This window comes from Hyperolius riggenbachi, chromosome 5 (assembly GCF_040937935.1).
Source record: "Hyperolius riggenbachi isolate aHypRig1 chromosome 5, aHypRig1.pri, whole genome shotgun sequence".
Classification (NCBI taxonomy): domain Eukaryota; kingdom Metazoa; phylum Chordata; class Amphibia; order Anura; family Hyperoliidae; genus Hyperolius; species Hyperolius riggenbachi.
In genome coordinates, this window is record NC_090650.1 from 396,630,862 (window position 1) to 396,646,632 (window position 15,771).

Sequence of the window (15,771 nt, forward strand, 5' to 3'; positions counted from 1 at the left end):
AAAATTGGAGCACAACACCATGGGGGGAGGAGAGGTTGGCTATTTTTACCCTGACAAAGCCTCCTAGAGGTGAAACATGTTGGGTTTTTTTTATAATTCTGCACCTGTACAGCACGTGCAAAAGTTCTGTTAGTCCTTAGCCCTCTCCCTTCAGTTATATCTGCCTCTGAGACATAGCTCCAAACTAGGAGAATTATAGGGGAAGAGCAGAGTCGGTCAAGTTCACCCTGTGTGAGACTTCATATTTTAGATACACAAGAGGACAACACTTATACCTGCCCTCGTACTCTTCTACCACTGAGGGCCGGGTACATGTATATACTTTGTGTGCTACCCACTTTTTTTTAAGCATTTTACTATCTTTATTAAAAGTTATATTTTTATATTTTATACCAGTGTATTTAGGGTTCAGGTCCCATCATAGGGACATTTTTTTTTTGAGTATTTCAGAAGTATGGCCAGATTACAGAGGAGACATGTGGAATTGGGAGCAGTGTGAATGACAGAAGAATGATGAGACTAAGGATATAAAAGGGAGGGAGCAGCATAAGAAGAGACATTTAGGAAGACCAGGAGAAAAGTGTTGCTGACAAACCGATATTCCAGTCACAACTGCGTTGGTCTGAGGACTGTATGAGAGTAACAAACGATGGAGATGGGCTCCGTACACCTCCAGGAATCTGGGTAACGCAGACGGCTGGACCTATGCAGAGAATATCTTCAGTCACAAGCAGCCAGAGTGAAAAAGTTTAAAGCATGTGTTTATGACAGACCACAACATTTCTCAAGCATTTGGAATCCTTAAAGAGACTGACAACATTTTCAGCATTATTTCTTCTATAAGTTCCTATACCTGTTCTAATGTGCTCTGGCTTCCTGCAGCCTTTTCTAGTTGCACTGTCTCTGTAATATATGTAATCTTTTTTTCTTTGTCAAGCCTTGTCGAGCCAAAGAAGAATGCACTGTCTCTGCTGTGATAGGGAGAAGTTATACGCGCCCCCTGCAGGCTCTCCTGTGTGTGTATATGAGTCACAGACAAGGTCTCTGCTCAAAAATAGCATCTCTGCAAGGCTTGTGGAGCTGAGACATTTCAAACAGCTGTGAGTCCAGAGAGATCAGTGCAGAGCTCAGACAAGCAGCTAAGGTAACACATGGGAGTAACATTCCAGCAATCAAGTCACATTTGAGAGGAGCCAATGCAAACAGGCACCTGCCCTGATGATGTATTTCCTGTTTGGCAACCATCTTCATGGTTTACAAAAACAATGAATAAAACAGTGATTTTATCACCAGGAAAGCAGCGGGGAGAGGTGAAAAGGTCACAGAGGGGGCTAGGAGAATACAACAAACAGGCTGGTACTTTTATTTATGTAAGATTTTCACAGTACAGATTCTCTTTAAAGTGGACCTGAACTCTTGCACAGGACAAAAGGAAAACATGTAGAAATGCACCCTGTATGTATTGAAAGAGTTTAGCCTGTCTATTCCCCCTCATCTGTGACTAAACACAGCTGTAATTTGATCTCTCACCTGTCACCTGACTGCCACGGCAGATAAGCTCATTCGAAAGCACAGGATGTTAACACTATATCTGCTTCCATGAAAGCAGGAAATAGACACACTGCAGATTTATTTCAGGATTTGTATCAGCTGTAACAAAGAAATGATTTTCTTTAAATGTTATTATGCTGCTGCTTATCTTATAGAGCAGAGAGGGAAGTGGTCCGCTTTAACTTTCCTAATAACTAATTTCTTAAGTCTTGTGCATAGATTTCCTCACCGGCTAAAGATTAGAAATCATTACTTAGTTCTGTCTGAAGCATGTAGCGTATTGGATACACTGTGGAGCCAATACAATAATTTTATCGGATTGAAGGAGAATTAGTACCGCAACGTGGCCACACAATTTCCGGCTGAAAGGTTTGATCAGGAATAATAACAATAATATAATAATCCGAACATTTATATGGCGCTTTTCTCCTGTCGGACTCAAAGCGTTTAAGAGCTGCAGCCACTGGGACGCGCTCAGGAGGCCATCCTGCAGTGTTAGGGAGTCTTGCCTTGAACGCCTTACTGAATAGGAACTGACCCTAGCCAGGATTCGAACCCTGGTCTCCCATGTCAAAGGCGGTGCCCTTAACCAGTACTCTATTCAGAAAGAGGATCTCGGTTGCAGGGGCTTGATGAGGTGTGCGGCGGTAACGGCGTCTGATATCGACAACCATTGGACCACCAACCGGTTTCCTCCCAAGTGTATATGCCCCCCACATGTGCACAATCCTCACCATGAGCGCCTGAACCACTTGGCGCCTGTGCCAAGGTCACATGGTACATTGGCACTCACGGCGATGTGGACACCAGAGGAGGCTAGGATTTACGTCGAACATGCAACAAGTAAGCCTTCAACACTGTACACAGGCACAGACACACACAGAGTGCAGTGTGTGGGTAAGCAATAGATCTCTCTCTGATCACATTCAATCAGAGAAGGATCTATCTAATGGTCAGTCACCAGGTGGCACATCGACTGATGTATGGCTATCCTAAAGTGGATCTGAGGTGGGCATTTCTGGGAAAAACGAAAAACAAAACATGCTACCTGATCCAACGGGCTAGCTGGATCAGGTAGCCTCAATTACTTTACCACTGCTCTCCACCGCTCCTGATGCCAGATAACCTTCACTTTCAGTGGGCCAGATTTATCAAGAGTTTCTGAGAAAAAATATTGGTAGGTTTTTAGAAATCTGTGCAGAACTGTCTCAGGCATCTTAAGAAATCATTAGATAGTGCAGATTCTTTCTAAAACTGTTGTAAAATAGGAGGAGCTAGGAAGGTCTCTCAGACAGTGCAGTATGTGAGGGGAATTCCTGTTGCTGAGGTAACCAATGCACCTGCTGTATTGATAGCAGCAGGCTCTGAGGAGGAATTCAGCAGGTGGGAGGAGCACCACACAAATCATGCCTAGCCAGAACTCTGCCAGAAATCATGTTTAGCCTGCAGTTCTTCACCTGTAAAACTGCTATCAAGCACTTCTTAATCTGCGCCAGTGTAGGGATGGATTTGCACTTTTCTTAACTGTAGTGCAGCTCTAGAAATTCATGCTAAATTGCCACTATTACCTAGGATTTAAAGAGACTCTGTAACATTAAAAAGATCCCCTGGGGGGTACTCACCTCGGGTGAGGGAAGCCTCCGGATCCTAATGAGGCTTTCCACGCCGTCCTCTGTCCCACGGGGGTCTCGCTGCAGCCCTCCGAACAGCCGGCGACTGTGCCGACTGTCAGTTCAATATTTACCTTTGCTGGCTCCAGCGGGGGCGCTGTGGTGACTTTCGGCACGGAAATAGACGGAAATACCCGATCTCCGTCGGGTCCGCTCTACTGCGCAGGCGCCGGAAACTTGCGCCTGCGCAGTAGAGCAGACCCGACGGTGATCGGGTATTTCCGCCTACTTCGGCGCCGACAGCCGTCAGAGCGCCTGCGCAGGAGCCGGGAAGGTAAATATTGACGTCACCACTGCACGGAGGGCTGCAGCGAGACCCCTGACGGATGGAGGACGGCGTGGGAAGCCTCATTAGGATCCGGAGGCTTCCCCCACCCGAGGTGAGTACCCCCCAGGGGCCGTTTTGTCGTTACAGTTCCTCTTTAAGAAGGTTCTTATCATGCAGAACTGTTCTCCCTGCTGGTTAGAACAGATTAAGAAGAAAAAAAAGTGTTGGTAATGCTTTGATAAATCTTTCCCAGTGACCCCTGGGGTCACGACACTGCAAGCTCTGCGTGTCTCATCACACAACAGAATGCAGGGAGGGGGGGGGGGGGGGGGGGGGAGAGGCGGAGGAGAAGCAGAGCTGCCCAATGAGAGCTGAGGAAGGGACGTTAGGATGCCCCCAGTGGGCGTTTTGCAGGTGTGCCTCTCCAGCAAGGGAATGTCATGGACTCGGGAACATGCCTCTGTATCCCATCATCCAGCCCAAACCCCCCCCACCCCCCCCCCCGTGCCACATCGGGTACACTTTAACCTCCTTGGCGGTAACCCCGTACTACACATGGAGTAGCCGCAACGGAGGATCACATGGCCCCAGGACTTTTTTTTTTTAAATGGTGGCATACGCTTTAACTAGCGGTTCGCTAGCTAAGCATACGCATAAAGTTGCTCCAGTCCTCCGCAATACCTTCCGGTATGCGTACCCCCCAGCATTCCCACGCCGGCGCAGCCGCCCAATCGGCTCCTGGCGTCGCGATGACGACGATCGGGATTGCAGATGACGTAATCTCCGATCGTTGCCATAGCAACGCCGGAAGCCGGTCGGGAAACTGCGCTTTTCGTGGGATTGTGACGAGGTATGTATAGCCGGCGGCGATCGGCGGCCATGGGGGGGACCGGAGCAGCTTTTTACATACGCTTAGCTAGCGAAATGCTAGCTAAAGCGTTTCAAAAAAATGTTTGGAGCAAAAAAACCTCCCGGTGGACGCAGTCTCAGAAACTGCGTACCGCCAAGGGGGTTAAGACTGTTTATGGCCTCCTTATCCATTGGTTTGGCTCCTGGTTATAGTTCAGATTAATGTCTGTAAACTTGTTATTTATGCAATTACACTATTAATATATCTGCATAATTCTATGTTTTACCTATCCATATCCTATAAAGAGATTGTTAAACCTGAAGAGTTACTAAAATGAAGTAAGGTACAAGTAGGTGGTGAAAACAGAACACTGTAGAATGAAACACAAAATTTCCAGAAATTATTATTATCAGGCATTTCAGCTGTACCTTTGAGTTCTGCAAGTTGAGGCTCTGCAGCTGGGGGCAGCCCTGCCCTACAGAGAGCAGATCTTCTAGCATTACCTGGCTGCAATGCAACAATGAGAGAGAGTCCAGCAGGGGGCAGGATTCCGATAAACACTGCACAAAACACAAACAGAATGAGAGGCAAGAGACGAGACAACTAAATCTAACAGGAAAGAGCAAGAGATGAAACTCCATATTAACTGAAAAAAAATACAGTAAATCATCCAATAAGAAATTATTTATTGTTACCGACTACTCATGATGACCATCTGGTTCACCATGCGCTTGCTGGGTAGTCTGTATCTCTGGGCGTTTCAAGTCCTACTCCATAGATCCACATTTAAGTGTACCAGAGACGATTGATGCTGCAGATTTGATACTTACCCAGGCTTCCTCCAGCCGCATAAGCACGTCCTCCCGCAGTCTGCCGTTCAGCCACCATCAGCCCTGCTAACTGGTTCAGTCAGTCGGGGTCTTCCGCGCATGCGCAGAAGACCCCGACTGACGCAACTCAACCAGTTACCGAGGCTAATTGCGGCTGAAAGGCAGACCGCTGGAGGACGTGCTTATGGGTCTGGAGGAAGCCCCGGTTAATTACCAAATCTCCATAAAAGTAATATATGGTTCGGCACTGCATTCACTTTCCATAAAATGAGCTTTATTGTGCGCGGCTCATTAAGTTGCAAACATCTTCCAACAATGTTAATCAATAACAATGCACGTACCTGTTAGGAGTATGGACTGGGCTGTGGGGCATAGTGGTAGCTACGGCCCGCCTAACGACCGTTTTGCTGAGGTAGCGTCTTCACACGCCTCTGAAGGCGCTACCTCAGCAAAATGATCATTAGGCCGTTATGGACATTTATTCTCAATTTCTGGCCTAGAGCACGCGGATATCCATCACTTATAGTACCCAAGGAATCGATGTGTTATTGTGATGACATTAGCTATTTGCACGCTGCCATGGTGCCTGCCACCGTTTCTTCAATATTGCCATAATCAAGTACCAAATCTGCAGCATCAATGGTCTCTGGTTTCCTTCAGTCCATGCCATGCACTGATCAGGATCAACTCATTTGAGACAGTCCGTATGTATGTTGGATTATTGTGCCTCTGTACAAAAAAAAAAAAAAAAAAAAAAACTTTCGGCTACGGGGCGGAATTTTTCCTGTTGCTGGGGAAGTGTGGCTGCCCCAGCCTGGCAGGCTATGCAGATCAGCTCAGGGAGCTTCTATAGTTACCTGTCTGGAGGCTGCACTGGCTTCTCCTCTTTACCCACCCTCAGCACTTCACTCTCCGCATCCTTTTCTGACTTCAGATTACATGTGATTGGGGCTCAGAAGATAGTGTTAGCGGTGCAGTGCCACCCAGTGGTGGAAGAGGGTTGATGGAAGAGACTCTTGGATGAAGACAGGAATAGGTAACTATAAAAACACTCCCTGCGCCGCTCTGCATGACCTGTTCTGCCAGCCGAGGTTGAAATCAGTGTGCATCTTCAAATGAAATATTTTGCTTGAAGATGCTTACAGGTTTAAAGAAAAAAAATAAATAAAAAAAAATTATATGAATAGAAAAATATTACTACTGGTTCTCCATCCTTGGATGAATCGAAGTACAGAGGCGCCAGTAGGATAAAAGATACTAAAATGTTTAAAATTCTAGGTGGTGGTGGTGGACCAGCCAACCCAAAACAGACACGATGCTGTCGATTAAAGTCAGCAAAAATTTATTTACATACTCCAAGGAACACTGCGACGCGTTTCACGGGGATAAACCCGCTTCTTCAGGCATTAAACAACAGGAGTATCACACAGCTCAAGGTCCAGAACGGGTTTGGCACCTCTGTGGTTCTCTTGGTTGTCCATCCTTACTGTTTCTCTGTGATGCCAAAAGTGACATCACTTCTGCTTTTTTTATTTATTTTTTAACTCAGCTCAGTGTTAAAGAGTAACTGTTAGGCTAGAAATGTAAAATTAAATCTCTATTCTCCTGTGTTAAACAGTTAGGAAGGTAGCCAAAAAGGCAATACTGAAGTTAAAAATCAATCTTACTTTTTGTGGGCTGAATAATAATCTTCATTTTCCCCAAGCTCCTAAGGACGACGCAAGCCGCACATAAGAAGTTGCAGAGCATGCTGGAAGGTGTTTTTTTTCTCTCTGCTTAGCTCCGTTTCTCCCCTTCATTTCCCTATTCCTCCCTAATTCATTGCTGCAGCCTGATTGGCTGCTTCCTTTATCCCTCCCGGTTTCCCCACCACGCTTCTGTCCATCTCTTACTGATCCTCCTAGGGTTGCCAGGCATGCAGGGCTGGATTTGTTAGAAGACCCCCAGATGTCCGCAGCTGCCCCTTTACAATCTGCCTGGCTTTGAAGCAGCAGGGTCACTCAGCCGCAGCCCGCACCCCCTCCCACCGGGAGATCAGACCAGATGCTGTCCCCTGTCCGCTCTCTCCCCCCCCAGCAAGAACCTGTGCGATTATCTTCTCCCCCCATAAACAGGTGTGGGTGTCTTCCCCCCCAGGCCCCCACCCCCCGGGCAGAAACAGGTGCGGATGTCTTCTCACCTGAAAAAGTAAACACTGAGAGAGAGAGAGAGAGAGGCCGGAGAGTGCATCTCCAGCTTCCACCGCAGTTTCCTCTGTCAGTCGCTGCCGTGCATCTCTCTCTCTCCTGCTGGCGTCCCTCACATGTGACTCGCTGGAAAGTTACCGGCGAGTCACATGATAGGAATCACCAGCAGGAGAGAGAGAGATGCACGGCTGACAGAGGAAACTGCGGTGGCGGCGCTGGAAGCTGGAGATGCACTCTCCGGCCTCTCTCTCTCTCTCAGTGTTTGCTTTTACAGGGAAGAAGACATCCGCACCTGTTTCTGCCCAGGGGTGGGGGCCTGGGGGGGAAGACACCCACACCTGTTTATGGGGGAGAAGATAATCGCACAGGCTCTTGGCGGGGGTGGGGGGAAGAGCTGACAGGGGACATAATCTGGTCTGCGGTTGAGTGACCCTGCTGCTTCCAAGCCAGGCAGATTGTAAAGGGGCAGCTGCGGACACCTGGGGGTCTTCTAACAAATCAATATAATCTGTATATCTACAGCATCTGACAGCCTGTACTGAAGGGGCGGGTGACTTCAGCCTGGTGGGAGTGTCTGAGGGCTGGGAGTTGGGAGGGCTAATGCATACTAAATCAGGGGGATGAGTGGAAGCAGGGTAAGGGAGGATATTACATCACGACTGGCTTCAGACACAGACAGTCAAAGATGAAACCTGTCAGGAACTGTCAGGAACATAAATCTCTGTATATACTATATAAAAATCACTAAAATCAAAACGTGGACAGTGTAATGCATATGTTATGTAAGTACAGCCAGTATTTATCTACTGATATATGTGTTTTTTTTCTCTGAGACCCTATACCTAACAGCTCCTCTTTAATAAGCTGCTTATTTTACAGATTACCTAATAGTCATAGGGCTTGATTCACAAAAGAGTGCTAACTGTTAGCACGGCCGTTTTGCGAGCAATGCGAAAATTCACGTGAAAACGGCCGTGCTAACAGTTAGCACTCTTTTGTGAATCAAGCCCATAGTGTCCTTATCTTACTTGAAATGGGAAGTTTGTTATTTGCATTTAGTGACTTCCCACAATCCTGTTGGCATTGCACAGTATGGCACAGTTCAACATTGGCACACAGACCAGGTTAAAAAAAATAAATAAATAAAAAAAAGTTAGGAGATCCATGATGCCCTATTTTAGAAAATGTTATCACAAGATGTCCTTGCGCATTATTTCTTATTAGTGTACTGTCAGTACGTGAACCGAAAATAGTGCGTGTGCGCGTTACTTCCGTAGGTACAATGACACAGGCATCTCATTGATGCCAGCGATCATTGACACGGGAACTTAGATCAATGAATGGCTCATTCACTGATCTCCCTACTAACCGGCGACGACATGGACGAGCGCAGGAGACAGTTGGGAGCGCGCACAGCGGCGTATATCTATGCCCCTGGAATGGGAACAGTCCTCCCACAGGGCATAGATATACTGCCTCAATACCAGCAAGTGGTGAAATGTATAGGACTTCTATATGGATATACTGTAACACACAAAAAAAATTACAGCTTTTTTTTAAACCAGTTTATGACTCGTGTGTCATTTACAAAGCAAAACAAGAACCCCCAGCTAACTCCCACGTATTCAGGAAAAGCACTTTGCGCTCAAGTCTACTGAAATTAACATTTTAACAGGGATAGTCTATTCTTGACCTGAAAACGCATTTTAACGCTTTTGTTCTGCCGCTGCCCTCGTTATTGTGTAATTTTCAGGGCACAGCAGTAGCTACTGAGTCCTGTTCTCTCTTGTGGGAGAGAGAGAGAGAAACGCATTGCCATTGTGTAATTGGAAGGGGGAAAAAAAATGTCACCCCTTTGTATTTTCTCATATACAGTGTGTTTGTATGCGAGAGAGTTAATTTTGGCACAGCGATGATGATTTGGGCGTCACCGTAGGACGTAATGCGAATTACAGCTATAGCGGAGCATAGTGACTAATTTCGGTGGTGGCAAATTAGGAAAAAGACGAGGTCATTTATCCACTGGCAAAAGCTGGTGCCTGAATTATATGTCTCCCCCCGAGTTACAACTTGGGTGAGGAAATAGCATTTAGCGCTGTCTTTCTATATGCTGTTAAATATAGGGGGTGTATTGGACGACTCACAAAGGGGTACATGTGCTGAAACGTTTGAGAACCACTGCTGTATATAATACAAGTAGAATGATACATTTTTAAAATCTGTTTATTTGGCAAGAATGCTGCAAGGTGTTCATCTACCACCCCACCCCTCCCGATTAATCCTTAGCTAAAATGTAGCATTGAATGGACCAGAAGATTGATGCATCCAGGGATTTACCATAAGGCACTGTAGGCATGTGCCTACAGGTGCCTGATGATGGAGAGGCGGCTCACTTCCCTCCCCGAGCTCCTCCCTCCCTCCTTCCCTATGCTGAGTCCTGATGAGAGTGTAAATGAGCGCTTAGTTACCCTGCTCTCTGCATTCCACTGACGGGATCTCCCTTCAGTCAGGGGCACCTACTTCATTCTGAGGTTCCTCTAGCAATCTAATATTTGGGGGCACTTTTAGCTTCTTACTAATGGAGGTTACTAATGCTCAGGGGCACCTGTAGCTACCTATGATGGGCAAAGGGAAGTATGGGAGAAGAGACAGGCGAGCCAGAACACTTGTGGTACGGTTCGGCGGGGGTTTGTAGGTTCATGAAGGGCAAAACCTAAGGTGCCAGGACATCTGTGTCTATAGGCTTCTTTGAGGCAAATCCGGGCCTGGATGCACCTGTTTCTGCAAACTGTCCAAGGGATGTACCAGGGGAACTATATACCAGACACTAGGTCCACTAGGGGACTAAATAGCCCTATAAGGGTACTAAAACGTAATTGCCTTTATTATTAAAAGTAATATGTGTGTATACCAATCAAAATAGGAGAAAGAGAGACTGGGAGGGTCCTTGTTTATCCCCCCCCCCCACCCCCAACAGTGTTTCATGGAGCGGGGTGCAACTATCTCCCAGGTCAACTTTAAAACACAACATCTCGTCGGTTGGCTTGTTTGTGGTGCGGTGACTGATCAGGGATCTCAGGATCGTATCACCACTCACTACAAGGAAGTAAAGCCAAACCACTGGCCAGCTGGTTATCCGGGGTGGTGTGGAGGATCAACTAGACCTTATTTGTGCTCATACATATATACAGTGAATAAAAAACCATGAAACCCGTGACTCGAAATGTTTCACCGTAAAGGCGTCATCAGGAGTACAAGTGGGGTGCAAGAGTGTCACCTACATACATATATACATTATACACAGATGGCAAATCCCCAAACAGTCACCACCAGCTCGGACTTGGGCTATATAGGGGGTGATGGAACTTTTTTTTTTTTTTTTTTAATTCTTGCCCGTCCCGTTGTTCCTCGTTCGTTTGGGGGTGATGGCGGTGAAACATGGCTGCAGGGCTTTTGTGCGACAAACGTAATAGCAGCTTGCTTCTACAAAACACCAACACCTATTACTAGACATTTGCAGTTGCTACATGCATCGGCCGTACGTTGCCAGTGCTGAAGCCTTATTGTAGACTTCCGTCTTGTCAAAGGTATCTGGGTGAAAAAACGGTGTTCCAGCAAGACAGGATGGATGGTAGGTATCAGTATACAAGCTGCATACAAATTTAACATTTCTGTATCCAAAAACAAAATCTTTGACCCAGGCAGTTTTGGAATGAGCGCTGTACACAGCTCAGCTCTCAGGCGAGCAGCCTGTACTTTCCTGTGGAGAGGGGATAGGGAGGATAAGTGGGTGGAGCCTCGCCTTGGAAATTCAAAGGAAAGTCCCAAACAACAGCCTTTGGGTGAGAGCGTTTCCCACTGCAGCATCACTGCTAAACGGCCAATGACAGCGGAAGCCACTTGTACACAGCCTAGATTCCTGACCAAGATGAACTCAGGCCTGGTGCACACCAGAGCGGTTCTGGTTTTTAGAACGCTTGCAGGGGGAAAACCGCTTGGCTAATGAAATTGAATAGGATGGTGCACACCAGGTCGGTTCGTTTTTTTCCCACAAAGGCAAACTCGGGGGCTGCAGCATTTTTTAGATTTCTGAGGCGCTTCTGCCTCAATGTAAAGTATAGGAAAGTGGAAAACAGCTCTGAAAAATGCCAGATCACAGCAGTTTTCCAGGCGTTGTTACAGAAGCTGTTCAGTAACAGCTTTACTGTAACAATATTTGTAATCTGCTACACAAAACGCTCCAGAAAACGCTAGGCATGTTTAGAAAACTTCTCTAAACATGCCTAGAATCGCTCCGAAATCTGCTACAAAAACCTCCAGCGTTTTGCGGATCTGCTAGCGGTTTTTGGTGTGCACTGGGCCATAGAGAAAATCGAAAGTGCGCACATGTTCATGTCACTGAGATGATACAGTAGTTGTAGATACTTGAAGTGCAGCAGGCTCTACTATGGTTCTTACCTTTAGTACGAATGTAACGTGATTCTTCCAGTGATGGAGGGTGAAATCACTGACCTGCGGGAGCCTGGAAGATGGACACATCTTGTTACAGAAAAGGCAGAACAGCCAAACAAAAAGTGTGACAACTCTACAACAATCCACAGATGAGAACAGACTACTCTGCCAGGATGAAGAAAAGGGGCACCATGATCTCTCGTCACCCCTCCCATCCAGGCAGTCACTACTTCAAGCTCCTCCCACTGGGCTGCCGCTACAGAACTATACCATCCAGAACCAGCAGATGCAGGAACTTCTCCTTCCCTCAAGCAGTTTTGCTGTTGAACTCCAGCCTCCCCGTGCCAGGCCCACCTACCAGCATGATTCCAGTCTTAAAGTCAGCCTAACCTCGCAGCTGCTCGCTCTGGGTCTCACTGCCAAGGGCCAGTACGGTCCCAGGGCCGATACGGAACCGCACCAAATGAATGTCTTGCTTTTCGCAGGCCTCAAAATCTGTTGATCCTACGATTGTAAATGTGAAGGTCATATGTACTATTGCCTGTTTTCCACATCTGTATTTGTACTTTGCCATGCCAAGTGAACCACAAATAATTCTGAGTATAATACCTGTTGTACTTGGCGAATAAAAGTGATCACGATTCTGAACAAACAGTATCGCAGTATCATTGCGGAAGGCAGGGATTGCTTACCCGCTGCATCCTAGCCCCATATTTATGCTGTCCTCTGTCTTCCCCGGGGAGACCTAAAGCTGCACATTTGAAGCTCCCGACCACCACACTACATGCTGGGAGATGTAGTCCTTGAATGTGAGTACGTTTCCCAGAAGAGAGATGTACCCCAACAAAGGGCTACATCATGTCGAGAAAATAGATGCCAGCATAAAGATGGAGAGCCCCCGAAAGGAAGCAATACCTGCGTCTCTCCCCCCCCCCCTACACACACACTCTCTCTCTCCATTTATGAATCTCGAGTATGAAGGCTGCCATATTTATTTCTCTTTAGTTTTAGTTAATACCTGGCAGCCCTGCTGATCTATTTGGCTGCAGTAGTGTCTGAATCACACCAGAAATAAGAATGCAACTAACCTTGTCAGATCTGACAAGAATGTCAGAATCACCTGATCTGCTGCATGCTTGTTCAGGGTCTATGGCTACAAGTATTAGAGGCAGAGGATCAGCAGGACAGCCAGGCAACGGGTGCTGCTTAAAAGGAATTAAATATGGCAGCCTCCATATCCCTCTCACTTTAGTTGTCCTTTAAAAATACTGACTGTTGTGTTTGTGTATATATGCATTTCTGTGTGAAGACATATTCTCAACAATGCACCTATTAGAGCAATCTTCGGAATAGATCTCTCCACAGCACTATACTCCAAAACCCGCCAACGCAAAATTTGCCACAGACACATAAGACAAGTACGTACTAAACTTTACCATTGTATTCTGCAGTACCTCATAATCATTAGCTTACGATTGTTTCTGGTGTCATCTCCTGCCATCGATATGTGAAAAGAAGGAAATTTGTGATTCTTTGATCACATACAATCGGACTCACACGACCGCAACTTTGACAGTGTATAAAGCCCCATCTACACGATACGATTCTTTATGCGATTCGATTAAGATTCTATTTACAATCTGATTAAATCCGACATGTCCGATCGGGATTCGATTAGATATTGCAAAACAATGGCAAATCGAATTGAATCGAACCCCGATTGGACATGTCGGATTTAATCGGATCGTAAATAGATTCGTAATCAAATCGCACAAAGAATCGTATCGTGTAGATTGGGCTTCGGATCGAACAGTTTATGGGAACATTCGATCTTTACCTTCAGATTACTTTAGATCTCACAAATCTGATAAAAACAAATTGTAGCTGAGGAAAATATTGGATGGCTAATGGCCACCTTAAAGTGAATACAAATAAAATAAAACAGATACTCACCTAAGGAGGGGAAAGGCTCTGGGTCCTATAGAGCCTTCCCGTTCCTCTCATGGTCCCCATGTAGTAGCCTCCGACTGATGGGTCGAATACTGCTCTGTGCAGCCTCAGGAGCTTGCAGAGATGGGTGGCTCCATACTGCACATGTGCACTATGGAGCCGTTTTCTTCAGGTGGCCTCGGCTCCCGGAGACTTCCGAAGACTACCACAGCCTGGCATTCAAAACGGTTGTTACAACACTGGAACGCAGGGACCATGAGGAGACTGGGAAGGCTCTATGCAGTGTTCCCCAACCCTGTCTTCAAGGCCCACCAACAGTACATGTTTTGCAGAAAACCACAAACAAGCACAGGTGAGGTAATTAGTGACTCAGCAGAGCTGATTAACTAGCTTTGTGGATTTCCACAAAACATGCACTGTTGGTGGGCCCCGAGGATAGGGTTGAGGAACATTGCTCTATAGGACCCAGAGCCTTCCCTCTCTGGTACACTTTAAAGAGACATTAAAGCAAAAAAAAAATTATGATATAATTGGTTGTGTAGTACGAATAATTACGAGACCATGAATAGCAAAGAAAATATTTGCATATTTTTATTTTCAGTTATATAGTTTTTTTTTTTTAGAACATTGCATCATTCTCTAATATTTGCAGTTTACACTACTCAGCATTCTAAATAATTCTACCGAGCATTCCAGTGAACTTTTGAACTGTTCTCTGCAGGAAAAACACAATACAGTGCCAGACACTTGAGATAATAAGCTTCAGAAGACAGAGCTCTCTGTGACTTTTAAAGAGACACTGTAACATCACAAATATCCCCTGGGGGGTACTCACCTCGGGTGGGGAAGCCTCGGGATCCTAATAAAGCTTCCCACGCCGTCCTCTGTCCCACGGGGGTCTCGCTGCAGCCCTCCGAACAGCCGCCGACAGACCCGACTGTCAATTCAATATTTACCTTTGCAGGCTCCAGCGGGGGCGCTGTGGCTGCTTTCTGCACCGAAATAGTCGGAAATACCCGATCTCAGTCAGGTCCACTCTACTGCGCAGGCGCCGGAGACTTGTGCCTGCGCAGTAGAGCAGACCCGACGGCAATCGGGTATTTCCGCCTACTTCGGAGCCGACAGCCATCAAAGCGCCTGCGCAGGAGCCGGGAAGGTAAATATTGACGTCACCGCTGTACGGAGGGCTGCAGCAAGACCCTTGAGGGACGGAGGATGGCGTGGGAAGCCTCATTAGGATCCGGAGGCTTCCCCCACCCGAGGTGAGTACCTAGTTTTTTTTTTTAACTCTTCCTGTACTGGAAACTATATTAGACTTATGTCTCTGCTCCTAATGTTTTATTTCTTAGCTGTACTACACATACAAATCATTACATTATAATTCTTTTTTTCGCTTCAGTGTCTCTTTAAAGAGAACTAGAGATGAAGCACCCTCTTGTATTCTACATTATAAACCAGTGGGAACATGACAGTAAACACCTAATCTGCTCTTTGTTTCATTGTTCTCTGTTTAATCTGACTGTTATCACCTCTGATAAGAATCCCGGACTGAGCACTCAGTCTAGCTTTGCTACGGAAAGATTATAGCTGAGTCTGTCTTGCCTGGTGTATTTTCAAGCCCAAGCCTGCCCCCTTGTGGCTCTGCTAGAATTATTCCCTGCAAAGCCAGACTGAATGCTCAGTCCAGGATTCTTATCACAACTGATAACAGACACTTTTAGCAGTGAGGATGAAACAGAAAGCAGGGTAAGTGTTTTCTCTAATGTTCCCACTGATCTATATGGTAAAATACACAAGGGTGCTTTGTCTCTGGTTCCCTATAAGGGTGCATACACACATCCAATTTTGATTGGCCAATCAATGACCAATGTTACCATCTCCATGTAGTATGAGGGACAGATTTTGAATACTATGAACAGATTGTGTAGGTAAGCTCTCATACTACATGGGGGTAGTAAAATTGGCCAAAAATTGGATATGTATATACACCCTAAAGAATAAGTAAACGAATTGT

At 46.2% G+C, this 15,771-nt stretch overlaps 1 protein-coding gene across 3 annotated transcripts in view; it reads right to left on the minus strand.

Moving 5' to 3' along the window:
• Window positions 1-15,771, minus strand: part of FBXL6 (F-box and leucine rich repeat protein 6) — a 33,726-nt gene that overhangs the window by 8,980 nt on the left and 8,975 nt on the right. For all 3 annotated transcript variants that reach the window (XM_068237864.1, XM_068237867.1, XM_068237865.1), the window contains exons 4-5: window positions 11,814-11,877; window positions 4,768-4,899 (exon numbers count right to left, since the gene is read on the minus strand). In XM_068237864.1, the coding sequence (XP_068093965.1) occupies window positions 4,768-4,899; window positions 11,814-11,877 (196 nt within the window). The remainder of the gene's footprint in view (window positions 1-4,767; window positions 4,900-11,813; window positions 11,878-15,771) is intronic.